Source organism: Taeniopygia guttata, chromosome 3, assembly GCF_048771995.1.
Source record: "Taeniopygia guttata chromosome 3, bTaeGut7.mat, whole genome shotgun sequence".
NCBI lineage: Eukaryota > Metazoa > Chordata > Aves > Passeriformes > Estrildidae > Taeniopygia > Taeniopygia guttata.
The window spans coordinates 85,925,731-85,950,769 of record NC_133027.1 but is presented as its reverse complement, the minus strand read 5'-3'; the positions used below and the strand labels follow the sequence as shown (position 1 = coordinate 85,950,769).

The 25,039-nt window shown below is 38.1% G+C and overlaps 1 protein-coding gene across 1 annotated transcript in view; it reads right to left on the bottom strand.

The window, feature by feature from the left end:
- Positions 1-204: 204 nt before the first annotated feature.
- Positions 205-25,039, bottom strand: part of ZFAND3 (zinc finger AN1-type containing 3) — a 137,183-nt gene continuing 112,348 nt past the window's right edge. Inside the window, 2 exon segments of the mRNA NM_001256231.1 lie at positions 205-2,816; positions 19,693-19,863. Of these exon segments, the coding sequence (NP_001243160.1) occupies positions 2,662-2,816; positions 19,693-19,863 (326 nt within the window). The 3' untranslated portion in view covers positions 205-2,661.

Sequence of the window (25,039 nt, the reverse complement as noted above, 5' to 3'; positions counted from 1 at the left end):
ACAAAACAAATCCCTCAATTCAAACCCAGCAGAAATACTACCCTTCCAAACCTGCATAAGGTCCTGTCCACTCTTCACCAATTGTAAATTCAGCTTGAAGTTCCTGACCTAGCCTTGGTCTTTTCCCCGTTCATATTTCTTACATGAATTTACAGTAGAAATGGTGCAAAATAGCAAGACCTGTTGGAATAGGCAGAAAGGATTTCAAACTTTAATCTGATTGGTTTAATTTTTTTTAGCATGAGGAAAAAGAATAAAGTTACAAGATTCTTTTAATATTTTCACAATGTTAAACTAAAACTGAGCTCTAGGCTACATGTGTAAGTAAATCTAGAACACAAAAGGGTTAAATAAGATCTTCTTTTAAGATACAAGAACTTAAGCTTTCTTTATGTTTAACAAACTTCACAGAACAGATACTGCAAAGGAACAACTCCCTCCCCAACTTTTTGTTTAAAGTGAACATTGTCCATAATTCACATGAACTTTAAGTAGTGTCCTCTCAAGAGCCACCTTGAAACATTCTGTGCACTTGTAATGAGATTAAAGAGAATAGGAGGAGGAACAAAATAGCATCTTCAGTATTAATGCAAGAAAAGTCTTGTGTATCAATCAGAATGCCCATCAAATGCTAGGATAGGATTTTGTAGGAAAAGAAAGTGCGTATCACAGCAGCCGCCAAAATTCATGGTTTTTTTAAACTCCTCACGGCAAATGTAAATAATATCATTGGACAGTCCCTCTCACCAGGACCACTTCCTGAAATGCAGCCCATTACAGAAGCTTTTGCTGCTAGTTCATATTCTTGAATAAGAACAAGAAAAAAAACAAAACAAAACAAAACAGCTTGTCTTCCAGGCAGCTTGCATTTATAATGATGGGACACTTCTGATTTGCTTCATGGTTAATGCTAATACAGTCAGATGCTGAGCGTGTCGGAGAGACATATATATATGTGTGTATATATATATGTATTCTTTTTAAAATTAGTTGTCTAATCGTTAAATGTTCCTAACTGGCTACCAAAGTAACAGTATAATTTGGCCTACAAGGAGTTAATTACCTGTAACAAGTAGAATGAAGGATGACTCATACAAGCTGGGGTTTTCCAAGTGACAGGTTACTTCACCCCCAATGTTCCACATCTGCCCAGTATTTGAAGATGAGACAAAGCCGATCCCTCCCTCAGGTTTTCTTACAAATGTACCCACTTGTTAATAACTTACTAATTGACTGAGAAGTTAAACTCATTCAGGATTAAGCTGGGCAACATCGGCACGAATCATTTTTGCCTGCATAAGCCTGCATGCAGCAGGAGACAGCCCAGTTATGATGTTTGCTTTTATGTTTCCAAAGTGGCAAAGCTGGTCCGTTTGGGCTCAGCTCAGCGTGACACACCGTGACACAGAACCAAGGCTCTAACCAGATCCAGGTCATGCATTTCACATCCACTTGATACACTCACTTTGTGGGCAGGGATTTTCCTGGGCACGTTCAGCTGCATAGAAGGAGGGCTGGTGGAGCCCCTTTGATTATCTCATTGACACTCAGAATTTGAGGAACACAAGCTCATTCTGACAAAGGGTGTTTGTTTTACAGGTTGTTCCCCAATACTGTTACTGAATTCCGTTTGCTACAAAATGTCCTTTTTTCCCCAATACGTAAGTCTAGCTACAGAAAGTCAGTCTGTAGAATCCAGCCATGGCTACTGTGCTGTGAATTAGCCTTATTTGATCAACTATCAGATACCTGCACTTAGCAAAAGGCAAACAAGAGCCAATCAGGTTTCGGCCAGTGGGAATGGCTGCACTGCTCAAGGTAGTGGAATCTGTTCACATACCGCATAGAATCTCTGTGGATGCCATGTAAAAAGTTATGCACCATTTACTGCTCCAGGATGGAGTTGGCTTTAAAGAGAGATCACAATTTAACAGAGAAGAAAGAAAAAAAAGAAGGAAAAAACCAAACCCTGATAGGTTCTTTATAGTAAGATACATATAAAAATTTTTCATAAGAATCTCTGTCCCCCTTTCTTTTTGGCTTCCTGGGAAGAACTGGAAAGGTGTTCCTACCCCAACAGAATCCCTGATGCTGGTGACACTGCCTAACTCAAAAGCCACATGCGATGAAGGCACAAGTGACCAGTCAGGTCTTCTGGGCTTAAGCAGCTGCAGTTGCTGCTCCGAGTAGTATTTCACCTCCTCAGGATTCAGTAGCAGTGAAGAGGTGAAAGGCTGCACATTAAACAGTTTGTCCAAAAGCCATGTGCATAGCAAACTTTTACACCAGCTTCTATACAACTATTTGTTTTAACTCTGCAGCTGGAATGTTTCCAGCATAAGGCTTTTAGAGTGACTCCAGCAATAACAGAAGCCTTTGGATTTTTCTTGCTTTGTTTAAATCCACTAGCCATACTCAAAAATAGTATTTCTTCATGTTTTATTTTTATACGGTGGCTAGCAGGCACCTTAGTAACCAGCCAGAGATAGATTTCAACCACCATCAATCTCTAAACTACAGTATCAGGACGGTTGGCTAAAGGAAGGAAACTGATTGGCTGTAGTCTGAAACTTGCCTAGTACAAGGTGTCTGGCTGACTTTGTCCTAAATAAGGCTAACATTAGTGAACTAAGAGAACAGCATTTGGTTGCAGTCTTGCACTCAGGAACATCCTTCGCCAATGCGTTGGCAAGATCTCCCTACTTTCCGATCCAGTTTCACCATTTTCATGATGGCCTCCTCGCGCCCGTGGCCCATGTGATCGAATGTGCAGTCGTGCTGTTCGGGCAGGCGGTGCAACATGCAGAACACGTAACCTGCCAGAGGGAGACAAAAGACACGGTTAGGGACTGCTTACAGAAGTGGCATCTCACCTGAACCACAAGTGAAGAACCCCCTTGTCTGTTGGGGGATTACTCAGTTCTCAAAAATTCACACCAGTTTAAAGCTTTTACTTATTTTCTTACAGGGTAAGAATATTTATTTACTGCCTTTTGTTGAGAATTTATCAACACAGTCCCAAAGCTCAAGTCATATGAGATTTGTGGTGTTCTTTTGCAATGCTCTCATCTTATACAGGAAACCTCCAAAATCATCTAGGCTACGTATGTCTACATAGTAAAAAAACTAATGCTTTTGGGTTTTAATCATCTTCGCTGAAATCTTTCCTCCTTTTGAGTGGACTTTGTTGTCATTTCTGAAACTCACGCCTATGGTACTCTAGGGTGAGCTCCCAAGCATATTTTCAAGTCAGAACTGTTAAATTTAAGCACCTTTCTTCTTCCTCACTGCCAGGATTGGCAGTGACAGCAGGGGAGTTCACTGCTCCTTCGCTATGCCGGTCTTCAGAAGCTTCTTCCCATGAACCATTCTGACACTAACCACAGGGGGGAACAGGCATTTGACACAGGGACAGGACGTGGCATGCCGCATCACTTCGCTCTGTAGCTGAGAAGTTGAGGTTATTGTCTCTTTGTCTAAAGCTCCTCAATGTTACTCAGCTTTCCAGGGAGCATGTGACTTAGAAACATGCCAATACTTTTCCCTGCAGGTGAGGAGGGCATCTGCCATAGCCACCACTTTCTAGTTTACAAAGGAAATCAGTTTTTTTCTTCTTTGTCCCTAACACTTTGTAACAGTAACTGCCTCAAATTTCCCACCTCCAAAACAAATTTTAAATAGCAGTAGATGCTATAGGAGAGAGAAGTCACACAATTACAGGGCTCACCAGTCCACCGCATACAAAACCAAGTACGGTTCATCTAATATCGCCTGTGCTGGGATATTTTTCCTGCCTGATGGTGCAAAGAGTAACACTGCCTCTTGAATGCTTTACATTACTGCTGCTCCTTAAATGCTCAAAAGATATTCAGCCCACAAAATTATAATATTTGAGAGATGGAAAAGGATAAAAATGAGTGAGTGAATGATTAGGAGAGTGTTCTGTGCATATATACACATGCATATATATGAGAATATGTGTGTGAAGTAATTTCAGTTTCTGGACTATAAAATGTCAATTGCAAGAGAGAACAACTTGCTACCTTTATAGAAGAGTGATTGTTAAGAAAACAGAGAGGGGGAAAGTCTTACATGGAATTATTTTTTAAAAGTGAAGAAAAATTGATTTATCCTTGCTCTTTGTTTCAGTAGCACCAGGCTATGAAAAGACATGCCTATTATCTGTGTCTGGCTTTGAAATCCAGTTCTAGGAACAAAGCCAAAAAGACAAATTTTCTGTATTGGTATGTACAGTTAAGAAATACGGATGGAAACACGCAGATTGAATTGATATGTATCTCACCCCTTGTGATCATTGCCTCCAGTTCAATCTCAATCTGGTCATACCACACTCAAATGTGACAAATATCTTTCCCAAAGTGACAAAAATTCAAGGTCTGATTGTTAAAATGAAAATATCCCTGGACTATAGTGCCAATACTGAACATGTATTTCACTCAGTTCTCTCTCACAAGAAAGCAGGGTCTGAACACTTCCCTTATTTCTTGAAATAATATATCAAATTGCTGAACCAATGTCCACTGCAGGTACAAAAATCATAAATGCCTACCTGGATGAACTCAAAAATCAAGTTCATCATCTTATGCAATGAATGTATAAGAAGCAGATACAAGACACAATGAAGATATGGACTGGGCAGGGGGTGTATCACTCCCTTCTAAATAAAAACTGGTTTTAAATCCTGGCAGTTTTACAGATAATTTCCAAATGTTTAACAAGTGTATGTAAAAATGCCATCTAATGTTTCTGAAAAGAGGTCTTGAAAATGTAAACAATCTTCTGCACTGCTTCACCAAGACCCTTTGACAATTCTGTAAATGTAGTAAGGAAAGTACATATGCCACATGATTTATCACTTTTGAATGTGACCTTTCCATTGCCCCATCTCTTCCCCTTCTACAAAGCCTCGTGCAGACCAGCACAGCTTCATGATGTTCCTTTCTACCCTGCCACCCCTAATACAATCTATCCTCTGATTTGCCCAATCTTTATTTCATTTTTGAACACCTTTTATTTCTTTATAGAGCACCTGTTTTCATATAGGAAAATCTGTACTGTACGCTATATTTATTCCACATGACACATTATTTATTTTTTCCTGTTCATCAAAGATTTTTTTATGTATTCTTGAACAAAGTTTCAGTAACTGTCCACAAAAAAATGGCATGTGATTTTAATTTTTCTTTGAGTATGGGAATAGTATGTCTAATTTCAGCAACTAAATTATCTAAACCTGTTATTAATATATGTATATATATATATTTAAATATGTACTGCTAATTAGAACAGATAGTATCTAATGAAAGAATACCCAAGCTCACTTTGAATGTTACAAAAATAGTTCTGCATATATTGGCTAATTCATGGAAGGGATCTTATTCTGGTTGAATTAGCAATGGAGATCTCCTGGAAGCTCCATTTCCAAAAAGAGAATTCAGATCTTTAGTCTCATTGCTATAAAAGCTTAAGCCACTTTAAAGATTGGAACTTGTTTTTTTTTTTGCAGGATTTATTTAAAATTTAAAGGCCTTTAAACACTGTTATTCAGCAACTGAGTGACATTCATTCTGAACATTTTTTCATTAGTTCAGAGTGTGTATATTCAATTAGGTTATTACTGCTGTATTTACTCCTTGTTTCTTCAGTGGTTTGAAAATCAGAAGGGACATTCTGTGGTCTGCATGTGCAGAAGTGCCTGATGTCACATCAAGGCCATCAGATTTTACAGCAGTTCCATTACTAACTTGAGTGTGCTGGGGCAGAAAGTGAATAAATGCATCTGTATTTTGATCATTGATGCAAATCTATATTTAGAAATGAAACCTTTTCTCCTGAGAACTCTGCTTCTATGGCTACAAAGTAGGTTAGATAAATGAACTTCTGCAGTGTATATGCTGTTAAGTTCATTATGGGATGGTATCAAATACAGGTTGTGTCCCTTAAAGGAATTTACTGCAGAAATGCTTCTTTTAGCACACTGGAACTAAAAAGCAAAATAAATAACTTTTCTACTAGTGTAAAGAGCACTGCAAAAGGGAATTCATCTGCCAATTGAAGTTCATTTGCCCAAGTCATCAACCTAAAACATACCAGACTTCCACTCCCAGCACAGAAGACTTCAATCTAGTAAATGTAATAATACATCTCACAGCTCTGCAATTGTTTTCTGATGTTAGAAGTAAACTATGAATCACCCACTCCTCAGGTCTCTAATGCAAACATCTTAGAAAAACATTACATAGTGCCTCCAGACATTTGAGCTCCTCTTAGCACCACAGAAACTTCTACACAATACATCATAAAAAAATTCATTTCCATTTTATCGCCAGAGCAAAAATGGCTAAAGCCATAGAGCAGAGCAGCATCCCTGCCTGACAGAGGAGTCACGCAAAGGAAGCCCAAGACTGCACACTAGCAACTATGAAGCTGCTTTCATCATTCCTGAGGAACCTGATGGGAAAGGGATTTTGGAGAGAACAGAATACAGAATAGGCTTCCACATTGCAGACCAGAGAGTTATCACAGACCTACAGTATGCTGTGTGCGGGTAATGAAAAACAATTGCCTTTTCTTCATTGCTACACTCAAGAGCCCTGGTACATTTTTGAGTTTCTGAAAGCTGAGCCGTTCAAGTACCACTGCTGACATGAAAAAACAAAACCCTTCATTATCAAGTACCATCAATCATCTTAATTGTTCACTCTAGACATTTATGCTTTCATTGCAGGCACAAACTGCTCTGAAGGTTTAGCCTTCTATACTACAGTGACCCCTTTTTATACATTAAAAAAATTCCCAATGGTAGGCAAAAGAAAGGGAAGTCAACATACTTTACCATAAAACCCTGAGCTTCTGAGACTTAAAAATCATCTTACCTGTCCACTAGGATCAGTATTTAGTATTTTCATTCCCAAGTCAACAGGCAGAAGTTCAGAACTGTCAGAACTTGCAGCTTACACAGTTCCCAAATTTTATTTAATAAACAACCTGTGTTTATATAGAGCCCAATACAAAGCCTATTCAAAAGCAGTCCTAGTAATGACACAATCCTGTGCAGAATTCTGTGCTGTGTGCTTTGACTTCACATTCTTCACAAGATATTGTACTTCTCTTGCAAATTTGAAATTTTAATCAACAGATGTTCAAACAATTTAAAAATACCTTCTGACTTAAGAGTTTAAGATACTGCAAAAATTCTAGCAAAGGCTAGAAGTAAACTGTGTAAGGTTAGAAGTAAACTAACTACACCAAAGGTGTATTATCTAACAAGGTATTACAGGAGTCTACAAGAAGATTTCTGTTCAAGAACAGATTTTAACATCTCTTTAAGCAATGAACATATCTGCAGGCTAGCACAGAGCACAGCCAAACCAGGCAGATGAGCCAGCAGAGAAGATCAGCTCATGATGCTGCACTGTTCAGAGCAACTGCACACCATTCACTTCCAAAACAACATTTATGCATCTCTCCCTGTAGCCCTTCTAACTGGAAAGATGATTTAATGTGTTGCAAATTATACTAACAATAAAACCATTTATAAGTAAGTGTGGGAAGGATTTTTTTTTTTTGTTTTTTAAAGACATGAAATAGATAAGAAATTAATAGAAAAGTAGGACAAATAGTTACCAAGATACAAAGCAAGATCCTAAAGGCTTCAGTACCTGAGAACTGCAGTATGACCCAGCTTCCAGGGCAGCTCGTATGTACTGCGTTAGGCAATATAAATATATTCTAGTCTGCTGTTATCTGGTATTCTCTTTTAGACAGCTCCATTCTTGCATCTACTCTAATTATCTCTCCTCTCTCTTCTGTGGCAATGCTCTGCACTAGCATTGTCAGCTTTCATTACACAACTCAAGGAAATTTCAGTTTTACTGACATTTTCTGTAAAACCAAACCAAATCCCACCAAGCTAAACAATGAGATTTTGGAAATAACTGAACTAAACTATTCTGTTTCTCTTTCCCAGCTTTGCAAGTTGCCATGGACTTTGACAAAGTGATAAGTACCTCAGAATAACTTGGTTGGGAATCTTGTCATTCATTTCCAAGGGGAAAGAGGAGCACACCACAGTATGATGAAGCTTTTTAACCAGATAGATGTATTTATTAAAACTCTACCAAACTGAAGCAGTCCTTTCTATCATTTCCACTCCAAATTGAATGGACGGTGTGCAATGTTACGAGTCTCTAAATATCAATGCACATTGTCTTAAGCATTGCCCTTTCAAAGCATTTCAGTTCCATGAATCATCACAAACAACACAGCTGCAATAGGTTCACAAAACATATGGTAGGATGAAGTGTTCATGTCCTATTAACTTATTTTTCTAACCATTTGCAATGATCACTGCAACTTAATTTACAGTATTTTCTTCTTCATACAGATCGTTGATTCCTACTCAACTCCTAAAATGATCAATAGCTGAATCAAAGAGAGGAAAAGAAAAGAGGTGGTATAAGACACCTTACAATGTTCCTTTTACTCTGGCAATCTGTCCCTGGGACTGGATGGTGACCCTGGGACTTCCATCCTGCTCTCAGTCAGCGATAATCTCAGGTTTCATGCTGGAAGCATATAGCTATGTGATACCTCTGGTGCTACGTAAGAATGCTCATGAGAATCTACAAATTCATTTCATATTTCTACTACTGGTTTTATGCTTAGGAGAAAAGAAAGGAGTAAGAATTTTTTTTCCCACTCTTCCTCTGTTTTGCTCTCTGCCATAAGGAGGGTAAAGCAATGTGTATGTATCTGCATTAGAAACAGAAGAAGCATTTGTGGAAAGGACTGCCCAAGAAGTGAATGGAAGTTGTATACCGAAGAGTGAGGACATAATATTAATACTGTAATAGCCACTGGACAGGTATGGTTAAAGCTTCTGCAAGAATTCTTTCAGCTGCAAGGAAAAGACTTTGTATTTCCAAGTTTGGTCATGTATAACCTGTGTTTCAAAGCTGTTTTCTGTCTATTTTCTTTATGATCGTAAGCCTGGGAAGCTGATTTAGGGAGCACACAAGAGATGCAGTTTGGCACCGTGGAGACCATGTAAACAAAATACGTTTTATCCCAATTCGTGCTAATTTCAAATACACTTTCCTATTTACCTGACTTTTTGCACATAAAGATGTCAAACTATTTTTTTCCTACATTGAATGTGACAAACTTTGAACAGAGAATTCATATCACTTGAGGATAGAGCACATGCTGCTTTTTAGGGGAATTTTTAAAATCAACAGTTCTTACGGAGGTTCTACACAAAGCACTATTCTAGTCCTTGTCTTTGGAACTAAGAAGAACAACTCAGAGTTTCCTCCTGTTTCTTTGAAGACATTGTATTTGGAGTGGAAAAAATGAAGATCTGGCACTCTTCTAGACTCAATTCTTACTTTTGCTGTATTGAACACTAATCCCAGAGAAGTAGGGAAAATGTTTAAGAACAGAGCTGAGGTTTTCAGGAAATTATTTCTGAATTTCAAATAATCCCTAATGAACCAAAGTCATAAATACAGCAGTATTTATGACTTTGTATTTATGACTTTATGTATTACTACTTTGTAATAGTAAGCTGCCATTAACAAATGTTTGCTGTGGGTCAGGTCTGAGTGACTGAGTACTGCAGATCTCTAGTCAAAATTGTGTCCCAGTTCCATCATGTACCAGAAGATGACAGTGCTTAAATCATTTGATTTGGACCAGGTATTTTTCTTGCTGTACAGAACTCATACATCTGAGAGTAAACACTTTCACATCACAACTTCTTCACCCACAACAGATTTGTAAATTAAGGCTATTATCTACTGGGGACAGATTACCAGAACAATTGAGATCCAGGATTACTCCCATAGATATACCATGCAATTGATACTCACTTCTAAACTGCTTCATACCTCAGAGATCACTGACTTACACAGTGGTGACAATGGCATCTGTAGGCTCCCCTTCTGACCACATTCACTGTCCCTAGTTTTTGGTCTAAGTTTTCACCCACAGCAGTCAGGCACAAGCAGCAGCTGTGACACCACAAGCTCACTCTCCAACCACCACAGCTGTTGGGTTACTGCTTTTGTGTAAACTGCAGAACTGGGCTCTGGTCCCAGTTGATCTGTGATAAAGGATGCAACTTCCCAGAAATCAGCATTTTAATTTGTCATGTAATCTGTTGATATAACTGGAAGAAACATTTTTCACCAAATACTTGTGCAATTGTTGAAACGCAAAGACAGGGAAAAAAAAAAACCCAAATAAGCAAAACTGGTTAAACTTAAATTTAAGAGAATTTTTTGAGAAACCATTTTGCTCCAAACAACTTACAGCATCAAGTGAGGTATCAGATAATGAACATCAATGATCAACTTATTTGAAGAAGGGGAAAAGTAAGGTTCAAAATTAAAATTTTAGACTTTAGGTGGGTGAAAAGTTTCCTTATTTATCAATTGTGTGATTTTGCAATGGCGTATTCAAGAGGAATTAGTATCACTACTACACTTGTAAAAGGAATATTCATTGCCATGTTTGCACAAGCAAGAATACACTGAAATAATACTGCACCTCCCAAATCATTCCTAGTTTCACAAAGTTATGTGAATCCAAAGAACAGAATGTACAGTAAAAAAGCAGAATTCTTCCAGAAAGGCCTCCTAGTGTCCAAGGCAGCTAATGAAGTAGAGGTAACTTGTACTAATAAGTTACATTATCAGAGATGTTACTACTGCTATAAAATTAGATCTTCCATGGGTTATACCAGCTTATCAATTTGTTTCCTACTCAAACATATGTAGATTTGAGCACTTCAGACTCTCTAGATTTGAATGGTGTGAAACCTTAATTAAAGTGTCCTGAGAAATGGCAGGTGGATGACAGACCTCTCCTAAGGTCAGAGCCGGGACTTGTGCAGTATTTAACACTTCAAAAAGAGCTGTGTGAGCTTTAGTACTTCTAGAATTCTCTACACCAAACCCACCTGAGCTTATACACTTCTCCCAGAAGCTGAGGATTTAATTAAAAGCTGAAGTGTACCCAGAAAGTTAATTGAAATAGCAAGCAATACCTAGTGATTCAATAATGTATGTGCATAATTTTCTTTAGCCCAATGAAAATGCAGGATAGATAAGGCTACTAATAAAGAACGGGAATGAATAATGAAAGGGTCTATACTAACATCCAGTATGTGTTGCATTAATTGTAACAGTTCTTCTAGATCCTGCATGTATTTTGACTTCATCACATGCTGAATATGATTCCAGGTTTGATTTTCAGTATATTTCCTGAGTTGTATTATTTATGCCGTGGGTTTCAGTAGCTTCCTAGAGGTTGCACCATTGTGATCTACAGTCTGAGATCAACTAGGCTTGCTGGCCAAACAAGAGAGAAGCTGCTCTACTTCTTTTAAATCTAAATAAAATGTGTTTTATGTCTTCATTCCTTATTTACACTTCATGTTCAGGGTCTCTTAGATTACACCTTCTACACCTTCTGTTGCCTCTTGCAATCTATGGCAAGAGTAATTCTTCTTCTAATCACAGGAAAATAGAGCTCCATTCAGAACCCCATTTAAAAAACAAAAGAAAACAAATGCTTAGAACAATTTCCAGAGTATATTTCCACTCTTCCATTTTTTTTTTCTTCTTTTCTTACAAAACATTCCTGGCTCCTGTTTGTTCAGAATATGGCAGGACTCTGATACATGACTTGTGCCTGTAACTTGCAAAACTTTCAGCAACTCTGGAACACCTCTGTAAGCATTTGCATTTCAATATGTATTTATACAGTAAATAAATACATTATTTTTAAAAACTTACTGAATACTCATATATGATTATAATATCCATTGATACAGTTTCTCAGTTCTTGAAACTTTCCTCCAAGGTCAGTAATACTTAATACTAAAAGGCCCTGACACAGACTAATACTTTTTACTTTTGTGAAAACTGATGCACACTGATCTTAATGCCATTTCCTCAGGACATCAATATCCTTAGAACATCCATATCAAGTAGTCTCAAGTCTCAGTACCTACCTTTAAAACCTTCTAATAACTGAATTATTTAATTTAGGAGCACAGGTGGTATTTTCCTCTAAGACAAGATTTTATTTAAGGGCACTCCTTAGGGGAAAGATACTCTAGCTCCTGGAAAGAATTCTGACTTTTTAAGCAAATTTAGACAATTCCTTTCAATTATCCTTTTTCTCCTCCCTGTTCTGGTGCAGCAGTTGTGGCTATGTTCTTTCCCCACTTCTTCCTGTGAATATCTTAGACTTTTCGTCAACAAAATTCACATTCCTCCCTACCTAAGCCTTACCTTATGGTCAGTTAACTAGCTGGTAATGTTCCTTCAGAATTCATCAGATTATTATGGCATATTTTGGGGCCTTCTGTGTCTGCTTCAAATATCAAATACTAGTAGAATCAGTACTGCTGTGTACAGCTGTTAGCATATGGACAAACATATCTGAATCACTTTTAGGGGGACTTGTCTGTCCTTTTGTGATAAGAAAAAAATTACTCAGAGACTGAGCAAATACATCCCTAAAGGTACTGGAAAAAATATAAGATAGTCTCTGGTGGATTTTTATGTTCAAGTTCACTAGGCCACGTGTCTCTTGTGCAGACAAAACAATTAAATAATTGGATCATCTTTCACTTTGTGGATACACTTCATTCTTCTGTAACGGCAATACAGGTACGTAGGAAAGAGACTTAATGTGGCACACCTACAAAATGCTGATTTTTCACCCAGTACTGCAGTTTCCATTTGAAAACCCTCAGAAGGTTATATGAAGAACTTACCACATCAGTAATGTCAAAATAAAACCACTTTTTGTTTTTAGAAGGAACACCCTAACTTGTTTTATTTAAGGAGAACTTGGGGACTTTAAGGGATGAGCAGCCCATTTCAATTACATGGACTGGACTGATTGGGACTAAAGGAAGGTAAGGAACAGGCTCAGTACACATTACTAAACCAACATTGCCAAACTTTCTGTAGCACAATGGAAGAAATCAAAATCAGCACATCCTGTAAGAAACCCATGTCAATTGAACAAGCTGGAGAATTATACAGGAGTTTCTTCAAACAGTATTTCATGAATCCTAATTATAAGGAGCATGAACTCCATTAACACTTTTAAAGCTCTGGACAGCTTTTCTGAAACCTAGACATTAAAGCATTTTTCTGGGTACTACACTTGGAATCTATAATGCACCAATTAATCAACTTCTTCTTCATTTCCAGTACTTTCAGAATATATATTAGTCAGAAAGAGCAACATTGGTTAACAGTTCCTATTCCCTGTCAATTAAAATACAACAAAACAACCCCCACCACACCCACCTTCCCCCCAAGTTCAAATTCAAACCTCAATAGACTTTGTATTTTGTTGGGTATTTTTTTAATACTTGCAGCAATATAAGGTAAGATGCTGGACATTCCTGAAATGGCTGAATCAAAAGAACTATTCTGGAAGCAACTCCCTAACTCTCTTAGGAGAACAGCCAACACAAGACAGCTGAATGTGGTACATCTTACAGGCTGATAGGAAGACTTGCCAGGGCTGTAGTAGCCAGTCACTAATATGATTTATTTTAATACTTTTTACTGAACTGGCTGACTCATACTCTCCAGAAGCACTGTACATATTTCATCGTAATTCAATAGAAGTACATCTGTTATACCAAGACATAAACATGCCCTGAAGCCATTTTGGCTTGTACCAGATAAAACTTATTCATCTAGAAAGTGAATTTACCTGCACCATTACAAATTCTCCTCCACAGAAAAAGGTTCCATGGAAAAGGAACTATGATCTAATATTTGACCAAGTTTTAAGATAAACATTAGTTTCAATACATGTTTGATAACTTTGTACAAAGATGGAGCGGCTTATCTATTCAAATTAATTTATTTTTTCCTGTCTTTTTGCAGATTATTTGTAAATTAACTGAGTAAATCAAATCACTCCGAATTTATTTTGGCACAATCCAAACAATGCTTCATCTCCTCTGTTTATGGACCAGCAGTTCTGTTATCCAAGTTAAGAATCTGCAGCTGCTTTTCTTCCACATTTTTGCTTACTCAATGACAGTGAGACTTGCTGCCATTTTATCTGTAAGTACAGTCTCTGCTGTGTGGATGTATTTTGTTTCTGCTAGTGCTCGACAGGAGTCTGTTTTTCTCTCCCTCTTACCCCTGTGCTTAGACCAAAACAAAAGAAACTGACAGTAACCCCAAGAAAAGATTTTCAACAGATTATTATAGATTTAAACCGAACTAAATGAAAAACAGGGATGTGGAAAAATAAGCACAGTAACTAGGAAGGAAATCGATGCCCTTCTAAAGGAGCAGTCTGTGGTGAGACATGTAATGCATCCTCAATTCCAGGTATTCAGCACCCTGAGGCTGCTCTCTGGCTGAGTTGCAAAGTTTGCCTCTTGTTTCCTGGCTCAGTCTTACTGCTGTAGAGGCCACTTGTTAACTGCATCCCTTCCAATCAAAAGCAGACAAACATCAGTACTTGCCAACATCTCACAAATTAAAATTGCAAACCACCACATTCTGCCTTCACCTCTCCCTGAGGTTAGTGCTCACAGCAGCCTCCCCAAAGAGCAGCAACGAGTGCACAGCTGTTAGACCAGAAGCATTCCAGGAAACTGTAGCGCCTTACAACATAACCTAGGCCAGTAAAATTCCAAGAAAAGCTTTCTTGTCCACACTGACAAGAAATATGCCTAGCAAGTGTTTGATCAGAATGCAACATGACTGAGCAATTATTTTTCAAGTGTGATCAAGCTGGAAGGTTTCAATGTCTTCCCGTCCTCTTAGGTATCTCCTCTGGCCTAAGAACAGGAAAAACATTACAGTTCCTATCTGAGAAGCACACAAACAAATGGCATTGCTACTGGAAGCTACAGTCTGGCTTGCTTTGCAGGGCCCATTATCTCAGCCACCCCACTGACTACCAAGAGGCAGGTGGAGTCTAAGGTACAGACACACCCATAAGGATGTGGCCAACAAACATCAAACCATTCTACACAAAAGCTGCTGCAGAGCTGGCACAATACACTAATTTTTCTTTAACTGCTGACTAGAAGTGGATAATATTTGTCATGCAATTCCAACAACAAGATCACTGCAGACTTCCGTGTGTTGGCTTGGTACCACAGAGCTAGTGCTACCAGAACTAGTTTTAGCCTCTCCCATAAAATTAAGTTTTGCTTCCTGTGTAAATAATTTCTATAGATCAAAAGTTTACAGCTTGGTGTCTTTTAAAACTGTACATAACTTTATTTAGTAGCAATATATATCTAGTCAAGCAATTAAGACCAGGCCTAGAAATGTATAGTGTAATTTGCAACTAATCAACCTGTCTTTTTTACAATACATTTCCAGAACTCAGTGTTTTATAGTGACTTCCACTCACACATTCACTGCCCCTAGTTTTGAAGCAACTCTCTGGTAACCACACAGTTATGACACCACTGAGACAATAACTTCCTTTTCTGACCAAGGATCACAGGCAGTTGATTTCAGACTGCTTGCAGAAATGCTGTAACAGAATGTAACCTGAAGAATATGATTCCTGCAATTCTTTGATGATAAAATTGATTCCTAAATCTAATATTAAATTAAAATTATTTCAATACAATCATTATCCATTGTAAGACACAAAACTATTGGAAGGTCCATCCAGCCTTAAGTAGGGAACACTGCTGTCTGCAGGACTAGCCTACTCTTACTGTCACCTACAAACTGCACAGGAAGCTGATTTTGTTTTAATGGTGTTGATACAAAGGTTATCCTGTCAGAAGCTCAAAATGAGAATTCATTTTAAAATTTCTCTTTCTCACAGGAACTTGCAAAGTGTATTAGCAATTAACAATTCCTATCACTTCTCCCAGTTTGCTGTGTGAAAAGGCTCAGAACTCATCTTACAAATTGCTCTTTTGAAGATCAAAGGGAAGCTGAATTTGTCTTGTGTGTGCTCTGGATGAGTTTGTAATTTACTGTTTAACTGTTTGTAATTCACTAATTAACTTTCAGAGGAGGTTTGGCAGCACACTCGTTTGACAGCCCCAGAGCACAGGATTCAGGGGAGTTCTGTGACTCTTGTGAGTTCCTTCCTTAGCTTTAATTGGTACCTCATTAGAAATTAATGAAAATGACATCCTCTGTTCTTCCCGCTCCGGGTGTAGAATGCTACTAAAAGGCCCATCACAATTCATAACACATTCAATTTATATAGCAATGGCTCTTAAGCATTATTTATGAGATGTGAATTTCATGTCAGCAGTTAGTAACTTGAAGACATTGGAAGAAGAATGAAAAAAGATCTTGAGAGTATGTATGTGTGTATGAAAACAAACAAATCTTTCTATATCTGAAAAATGTTGTGTTTGAATTGCTGGAACTCCCTTCTCAGTAGTGAATTGTTGTTCTTCGCAGCAAAGCCCTGCAGCACTGTCAAATCTGTCTAAAATTCCATGTAGTGTCAAGGGAATGAGCTCAGCAGCATCACCTCTCCCTGGACATAACTTAGAGGAGACAGGAGAGCCAATACAGCAGCCTCCCAAAAATCTCTGAGCTAGTGTAAAGCACGAGTCATTCTCTCTGTCTCTTTCCAAAAAAGCTGTGCCTTGTTGGACAAGTCCCAGTTAATTGGATCAGTATTTGTAGATATGTCTGCATTAAAACATAGTTCAGTATGCATGTATTTTCCTTTCCACTATGTCTCACTAAAAATTTTATTGGAGGATTCACCAGGACAAATCAACAAAAAATAAGATGATTTCCAGTACTTTTAACATTAGGACAAGAAGATGTGCAACAGCAAACAATTAAATTGTTAGTCTGCAGAGGGAATTTGGATTTTAACAAGACTGCTTCAGAAACAGCTTTGGATCAACATATTTATGCTTTAAATTCTTTTTCCTTATATCCAAGCAAATGCACACACTCGACATTCTGAAGATGGTGTCTGCCTTTTTATTGATCCTGATATCAGATTTTCTCTGAATGTTTAAAACTGGGAGGAGTTTCCCCCACTTATTCCCATTGCTTAAGTTCAGGATTAAGATGCCAAGAATTTAATAGCAGTTGTTCAAAACTCAGATCAAACAATGTTCTATGTTGACCATTATTTCTGAAGACTGTGCTTATTTTACACCAGTTGATTTTACCTCATCACCTCCATCTGACCACATATCATTCATTACCTGTGCTTCACATCAGGACAGAAAATTATAACCAGGTTATGTCGATTTAGGAAATATTTTAAACAAATGAGAATTTGACAGATTTGTTCTACTGCATTTCCATCACCTCCACCCAGGGTTTTTTAATGGGCTTGTCATTCATGACCTAAAGCAACCTAATTTTACAGACAGCAGGGCAAACTAGCAAGAATGGTTTCTCCATTCTCTTTAAAACTGAATGGAGCCACATGCTGCTGATCATTGGTAAAGCAGTTTGGGTAATGTGAAGCTGAGGTGCCCTGTGTGGCTCAGTGGTAGCATTTTGCTTGCTTCTTATTAATTGATTATTAAATGTAAGTGGCACAGGGTATGCCACATTCACATCACATCAGAACACAGATAACACACCTTTACTGCACAGAGTATTAACGAAATATTGTAACTGCACAGCAACCAAAGACTTCCAGTTTTTTCAGCCCTCTTGGACACATGGAAATAGACTCCTGCCTTCTATTTTCTCATTAAAAGTATAGAGTAGAAATGTTAATAATGCAAACTATAAACTGTGTAGGATGTAATACAGGAATGCAAATTTTCATCTCCTCACTTATTGCCAAGGAATTCAGAATTTTTTTCACATTCATGTTTTATTAATACATTTTATGAACTTTAACAGAAATATTTTCATAAAGCTATATATATCCAGTAGAAGAAAATTAAAGAATAATTCCTACAACATTTATATTACAACAGTATTGAATTATGGAACCACTTCATGAAAACGTGAGAGGAACCAACCAAATGTATCTGTAATCCAGTTTACAGAAAACAAAAGGCAGGTCTTATATAATTAAAAAATTACTGATCAATGAGAGGGCTTTTTAACAGTTGCTTTCAACTTAATTGCTCTTACTTGCTCTTAATTGCTCCAATATTGCAGAATGCAGGAAAGATTAATGATGTTACATAATGGTTAAGCATTAATAGTTTATCCAATCCATCTCAAAATTCAAACTCTCTTGTTCCCAGTATTTGGGACCATTCTGCTATTTCAGCCAGGTACCCATGAGCAGGCTGAGTTGTTGTATACTTGACAACAGCAGACCAAGAGCAGAAATTCCTGCCTCTACCATGCTGAGCAGAAAGAGCCTCACCAAAATGTGTCATTGATAGCCCTGAATTTCTTCAGCTTGATTAAAATGTTACCAGAAACTTCAAAGTATACTGACACATGAGTTCCTTAAGAAGAATTTCAACATTACAGCTTTTGATTTCATGTTTGGTGGCTTCACAGATAATGTATGTTAGCTCTGTGCCAGTGCTCCACTATCAAAACAAAGCATTATCTCATGTCCAAAAGAGCCCAACACAACAGTAATCTCTAGAGCCTGAAGACAGACAGATGCTGAAGAAGAGAACAAAGCATAACACAAAATCTTTGCAGCTTTCTATCACTTCTCTTCACTGGGCATTTGGTAGTCACTATAGGATTAACTGTCTTTGCAACTACCTTAGCCCACCCTTGCTGCTCAGAAGTACATGCCTTCTCTCCAGATAATGGTTTTAACACAAGGTTTTATTTTTCACAGGTGCAACGTGAATTGCACCTATCATCTGTGTAGATCCTTTGGAAATTATCCCCTGCCTGAGACACAGTGGAGTAATGAAACAAACTTCTCCAAATGTATCAGTATAAGCATTGTCAGAGAGTTCAATAAAACCTTCAATACATGATTATATGAAAAAATAATTAGCAGGTAAAACTACCACATGCATTATCACTGGGTCCAATAAGCACATTATAACCAGTTAAGAATGCAATTGTTCCACAAAGGAGAGAGCATCTCCTTTGGAATCCAGTCACATTAATTACCGTTTCAGAAAGATTATTTGCATTGAATATGAAACCACAAATTAGCTATCTGCATGGGATTATCATCTTCAATTCAACTACCTGAACAGTGTTAACAACTTTGCAAAAGCCAAGTTGGATGATCTGAAGTGTATGATGAGCAACAACTCTTCCCCTCACAAACTAAGTGTGAGAATGAAAATATTTTCAGTTAGAGGGAGTTTTTTGATTTAAGTTTTTTATTTTAATGTAATTATAACATGCAGAAGCAGATACTGACCTATGTTCCTTTATACCCTATAGAAACCTTCTTTGAATATTTATTGATGTACTTTGTGCTTCTTCTCCTGTCAAGTGGGTATGATGCCCTTCCTGCCTTACAGGGACTTCTGAAGCTAAATTCATTAATATCTGGCATCTCTTGAGACAGGACATCAAGGCCGAAGTTTTAAAGGGGAAATTTGACAGGAACTAATTCTAACTTTTTGCTACCAATGGAAGCTATAGCTTTTGTTTAAAGCATCTTTGCAAGGTGGAAAACGCAAGTGTTCTCTGTATTTCCATGTGTGACACAGATCTGAGCACGGCTGCATTTGAAAGCCGGATGCCACTGCCAAGCTGTACTCACCACAGCGACATGATCCCAGTTCCTGCTGTACTAGTTCCAGTTTTGTTTGGCACTGGAAGCACCGACGTCTACTCTTCTGTTTGGATCGACTGGTTTCTTCAGGCCTGTCATTACTGTCATCCAGTAGCCGTGGCCGTTTCACAGGAGAAGCCTCACTCTCCGACTGTGAATCTGTTGTATTCACAACAAATATTTTAGGAAAAATATTAGAATTTCCTTGCTGAGGTATCCCTTTAGACAGACTGAAGGTATATTGCGTTCAGCTAGGGTCACCACCAAGCAGCGTGATACCTCCCATTCTATTGCATATGCATGTTTTCTTAACAACCAAAATGAGCATCATCAAGTAAAGGACAAATTATCTTTATTCTCTATAAAAACCCCTCCTGCTATCAATACTGAGTATAAAGTGAACTGATTAGCTGCCTTCCAGCCTTGGCTGGGTCATATGGAGATACATGTAGAGCATACACCATCCTAAACAATTGCATGCTTTATCTGTCATCTTATTTACTTTCGCTGCCTTCAGTGTCCCCACAGAAACTGACTGAAGTGATGAAAAACAACTGAGCACAAGTTTGACCTATTTCTTCCCTGGACAGGAGGGGGATTTTTCAAGCACAGCATGTGAATTGTATCTCTTAAGACTGGAGGCAGTACATGAAAGCACCATACCGTGCTTCCCTCTCTTTCCACATGGATAACAATTTAAATGTAAATTAGTATACACCAACAATACAACCCCAAACAAAATAAGCATGATCTATACATACGTCCTATAAATTTCAAATGCTCAGCCATTTCTAAAGGATTAGACAGAATACTATTTGCATGAGTAACTTCATAAATTTCAGCTTGCAAGAAAATGGGAAAATGGTGTGTGGAATGCCTTTAGGAATTAAAGTTTACAAGTCTTACTTCAGGTAGCATGTGCCCTTTTTTTCAGCCTTTCTTTTTTTTTTTTAAATGGAGAGTGTACTGACAAGGGTTCTAGAGTAGCACAGGGAATGCACATTACTGACTGAACAGTGAGATGCCCAAGCCTTGTTTTTGTGGCATGTCAGAGACACAACATCTCAGTGGATCTGCTGCTCTGCAATCCAAGTCAGGTCAGAAAAGACATTCTCCCTTCCCAGATCTGTGCACAGCAGAGTCAGTGCTGTATTTCTTTGTAATACAAACTGCAAATAAATCTAATCCTAACTGTACTAAAAACTAAATTGTTTGTTGCAGTGCTGCAAGGAGCAGTCAGTATTCTACTGCATGATGTTGAGCAAGGAAGAAAAAGCCCAATAGCTGAGTTAAATCCCTTTACAACCAGCATTTATCCAACAAATAACAGGCTAAATCTATCATTTTGGCAGGATGCTAACCCATTGAACATGTCTGTACCATAATTCTAAGATTCCATTGCTTTTGTCTGCTTTGTGCTGTCCTGAATTAGGCAGAAAAAGGTAACTGCCATGGATACAACACTATCCATACCATGTTATGTCAGCTATCTTACCTGAGCCAGTGCCGATCAACATCATGACTTTACTTGAGTAAACACCTAAAGGAGTCAGACTTGGAATACTCGGTAGCTTCTCCCCTCGGGGACGTTTTGTTAACTTCTCCTGGTTCCTCACATGCAATACAAACTAATTCACATTTCTTACTTGTGTTTCAGCCCTTGTGTCACAGTGTTTTTTCAGTTGTTGTACCCCACTGTTTACAGCCATTACAAATACACACCTTGCCTCACTGGGGCCGACTTTATTTCTGTCATACTGTTCTTAAGATATGCTGAAAATGTGCCTGGCTTTCCAACAAGTATAAAGCCTCTGTATCTCACATTTCATAGAAGAGTGAATTGCTTTCTGCACTGCATACAAGTGATAAGTTTTTATTAAGCTGCAATGATTTTATCTGATGTGTGCCTCAAGACAGCCACCTTTTTGATCAGTGTCACAGATTACAATTTACACCTTACAAAATACATATATTAGGCCTAAAATAACATTCAGTACATAATGTACTCTACCTCTGCATGCTTGGCTGTGGAGGAGCCTTGGCAAGGAAAAGAAAGTAGTGCATAATGCATTAATACAGCTGTGGAACAACTAGTCCTGTCTTAAATCTCTGGAGAAAACAGGTCAAGGGAAAGATCCTCTGAACAGACTGCCTGATTCCCTGAACAGAGATACCAACTCATACTCCAAGGCCAACAGTCCTGTCCCATGGACACTTGTTTTCAGAGTGCCTAGAACACTAGGCTAACCTGGAGTGTACAAGGATACCCCTTCGAACAGGCAGATTCTGTCCTGTGACCTGGCTGACTCAGCATTCAGTAAATCTGTTCCAGCCCACCTTGCTGCCCCACAGAGAGGATGTACATCATCTGCAGTTTATTCACTGCTCAAACAGATACACTGCCATTATGGAACAGCTGCCTCCCACACATCTTTGCTTCTGGAAATATAAGCTATTCTGGTAGTTCTCAGAAGCAAATTTGGTATTCTAAATTACGCTGATGGAAACCGTAGTGGTCTGCTGATCCTGAAGTCCAAGTCATGGTGTGAGTCAACCAGTGTCTAAGAAGTTAATGAAACCATATGCCTTAATGAGAGAAATAGCCACCTCAAGTCAGGCTAGTAGTTCTACTAATGAAAATACTTAATCACATACTTTCAGTTAATTGGTAATGACTGACTGAATATTAACATGAGTTGGTCATTATCATAGAAATTATAGATATCTCATTTTTTATGTATCTCATTCATCTCATGTGTATCTCTCTGCCATAAGCTAAAACACTTAGCACTGAGGTAAACTCAACCTCGCTCTCACGGAGAGCACCACCTCTCTGATCACTGATTGCCCAGGCCTTGAACACAGGCATCCAAGCTAATACTCATCACAAACCAGACCCACAGCTCACACAGTTCTATCTTCCCATGAGCAAGTAGAATGAGCAAGGAGAAAGCACAGAGCAGAAATTAGACCTTTTAGAGTCAGTTCTGCGTGCATTTCTTCCAGATCACTTTGCTTTTTGTGATACTGACATATGCAATACAGGATGCAAAATACATCTTCCAGCACCTGGAATCTTGCAACCTTAAAGTTAAAGATCTGATAGCACAATGAAATTGTCATACATAGCTTTACTACCTGGAGTGCAACTGAAAAAAAGCCCCTAGGAATACAGGCTGAAGTGCTGCAGCTAGAATCAAGAGCAAATGCCCAGCATGAACCTTTAAACAACCAAAAAAGGCTACAGAGAATTCTCTCAGCCTTTCTCTCAGCCTCAGTCACTTCTCTCAGTGACTTTTCTCAGAACATTAATTCAACAACAGCTACTTCTTCCTCTGCTTGTAAGAAACATTTTCCATGCTCAACCTGCATTTTATTATTGCACCTAAACCAACAAATACTGAGGCCGAGAGAAAAACAAAAATTTTCTTTTACCCACACATGTCAAAACTCATAAAACTTCTCTGTAAAAATGAACAATAAGGATGAGAAATCCCCAAAATTTCAGGAAGAAACTGCTCAGCAGAGTAACTGCTATTAACACATTCCCACTGCACATTCAATTCCGAGTTAAGAAGCAAGGATTCTTCTAACTGATACCTGATGGTGGAGATCCTTCTAATTGTGTATCAAACTCCCATTTGAAATGAGAGAACACAGAAGTTCAGTTAGGCAAGGCTGAAATTGGAGGCTTGTCTGGAAACAAGCAGAGCAGTGTTCTTAAAACTATTATGTCATGAACAGGGACTCATATTTGTTCCTCACTGTCCCTGTTCTCATGTTCCCCCCTCAAAATGTTTCCAAAAAAATTTTGGAGCTGATTTTCACTGCCTTACTCTCCAGCCTTGGAGGAGTTTGCAGGCTGCATGCAGATGGCTTCAGTTACAATCATGATGGCTCCTCCATAGCATTTGGGGGGAGAGCGGGATGCTCTAGGCCCAACAGAGACATGGCCTAACAAAACTTAACAGGGAAGGAGGAAGGATGGAAGAGATGGGAAAATTGTAAGAAAAAGAGGATCTCTCCTCTGCTGCTGCTTTCTTCAAGATGAATCTGTTTCATCTCTGGTTTCATGACAGCTTTTGAGGCATTCGATCAGGTTTTTTTCTTATCATAAAGAACTCATCACACAGACTGGCATTTACGATCTCAGCTGTCTGTGCAAACACCAGAACAAGCAGTTTTTAATGAACCCTCCAACATTACTGCCATCTCCCCTGAAACTATTTTAGAAGCAGCTTACGCTGTTAAAACCTCTGTCCATGAAGAAACTTATATAGTCAAAGACAATAACAATGTAACATGGATTAACTAAAATTTGAGCAATAGCTTGTTGCCAGTTTCTAGTTGTTTTTTTTTATCTTTTAAAAATTCATTATTCTGTTCTTAGATGAGGGATTACTTAACTGCCTGGCATGTTGATTATGCATTAAAAATTTCATCTAGAAAAAACTGCCTCTATACAAATCTTCCCTATCTCATTTACCAGAATCATAATTTAAAATAATCTCTCTAGTTCAAATGAATCTAAAATTAACATAATTGTTCCAAAACCCTTTTGTTTGTTGACTATTAATGAAGAAACAGAAATTCAAGATCAACACCTCATAAGCCGAGTCTGACAACTGTGACTGCCTCAGTCCCTTCCCTGTTGCTGCACAGTGCTGTGGAAAATGTTATTCTGAAACTGATATTTCACTGAAATGAACATCTTACCTCGTCTTTCCACACAATAGTGACTGCATCTCAAGGCTGTGCATCTCTTTGGAAGCACTCACACTCACAATAAATGTATTTCTTCTGTAAATTCACCTCAGTTTTTAAAAAATACTACAGACATATGTCTCAAAAATATCTTACATATAGCCTTTGGTAATATTTAACCACACAATCTCTCTCCTAGTATCACTGTAGGGCCCTTAGCATCATTATTTCACCCATTTATTTTTTCCCCCTCCATAGAGTTTAAAAGCAAATGTACTAAAACTCAATGTCCCTAAACAATGTGGAACAGAGAGACCACATGGGAACAGTCTCTATAAAACTCATATCCCATCAGTTGCTTCTTTGCCTCAGGAGGCTCGCCATGAAATATGAAATAACATGAAATATAAATAACACCCATAAGTTGCATTACATAAGTTATTATTTCTCATCCATCACCAAAACCATGCAACTATAGTTGTTTCCAGCTCTAATGAGTAAAAACAAGTAGTATAAAAAAAAAAAACCAGAACGTTCAGCCTAGCTGTTTGAGATACAGAAATGGAAGAATTGCCGCAAAATGTTCCAAATCTGAAAAATTACTGATGTGCTTCAAACTCTTGACAGAAAA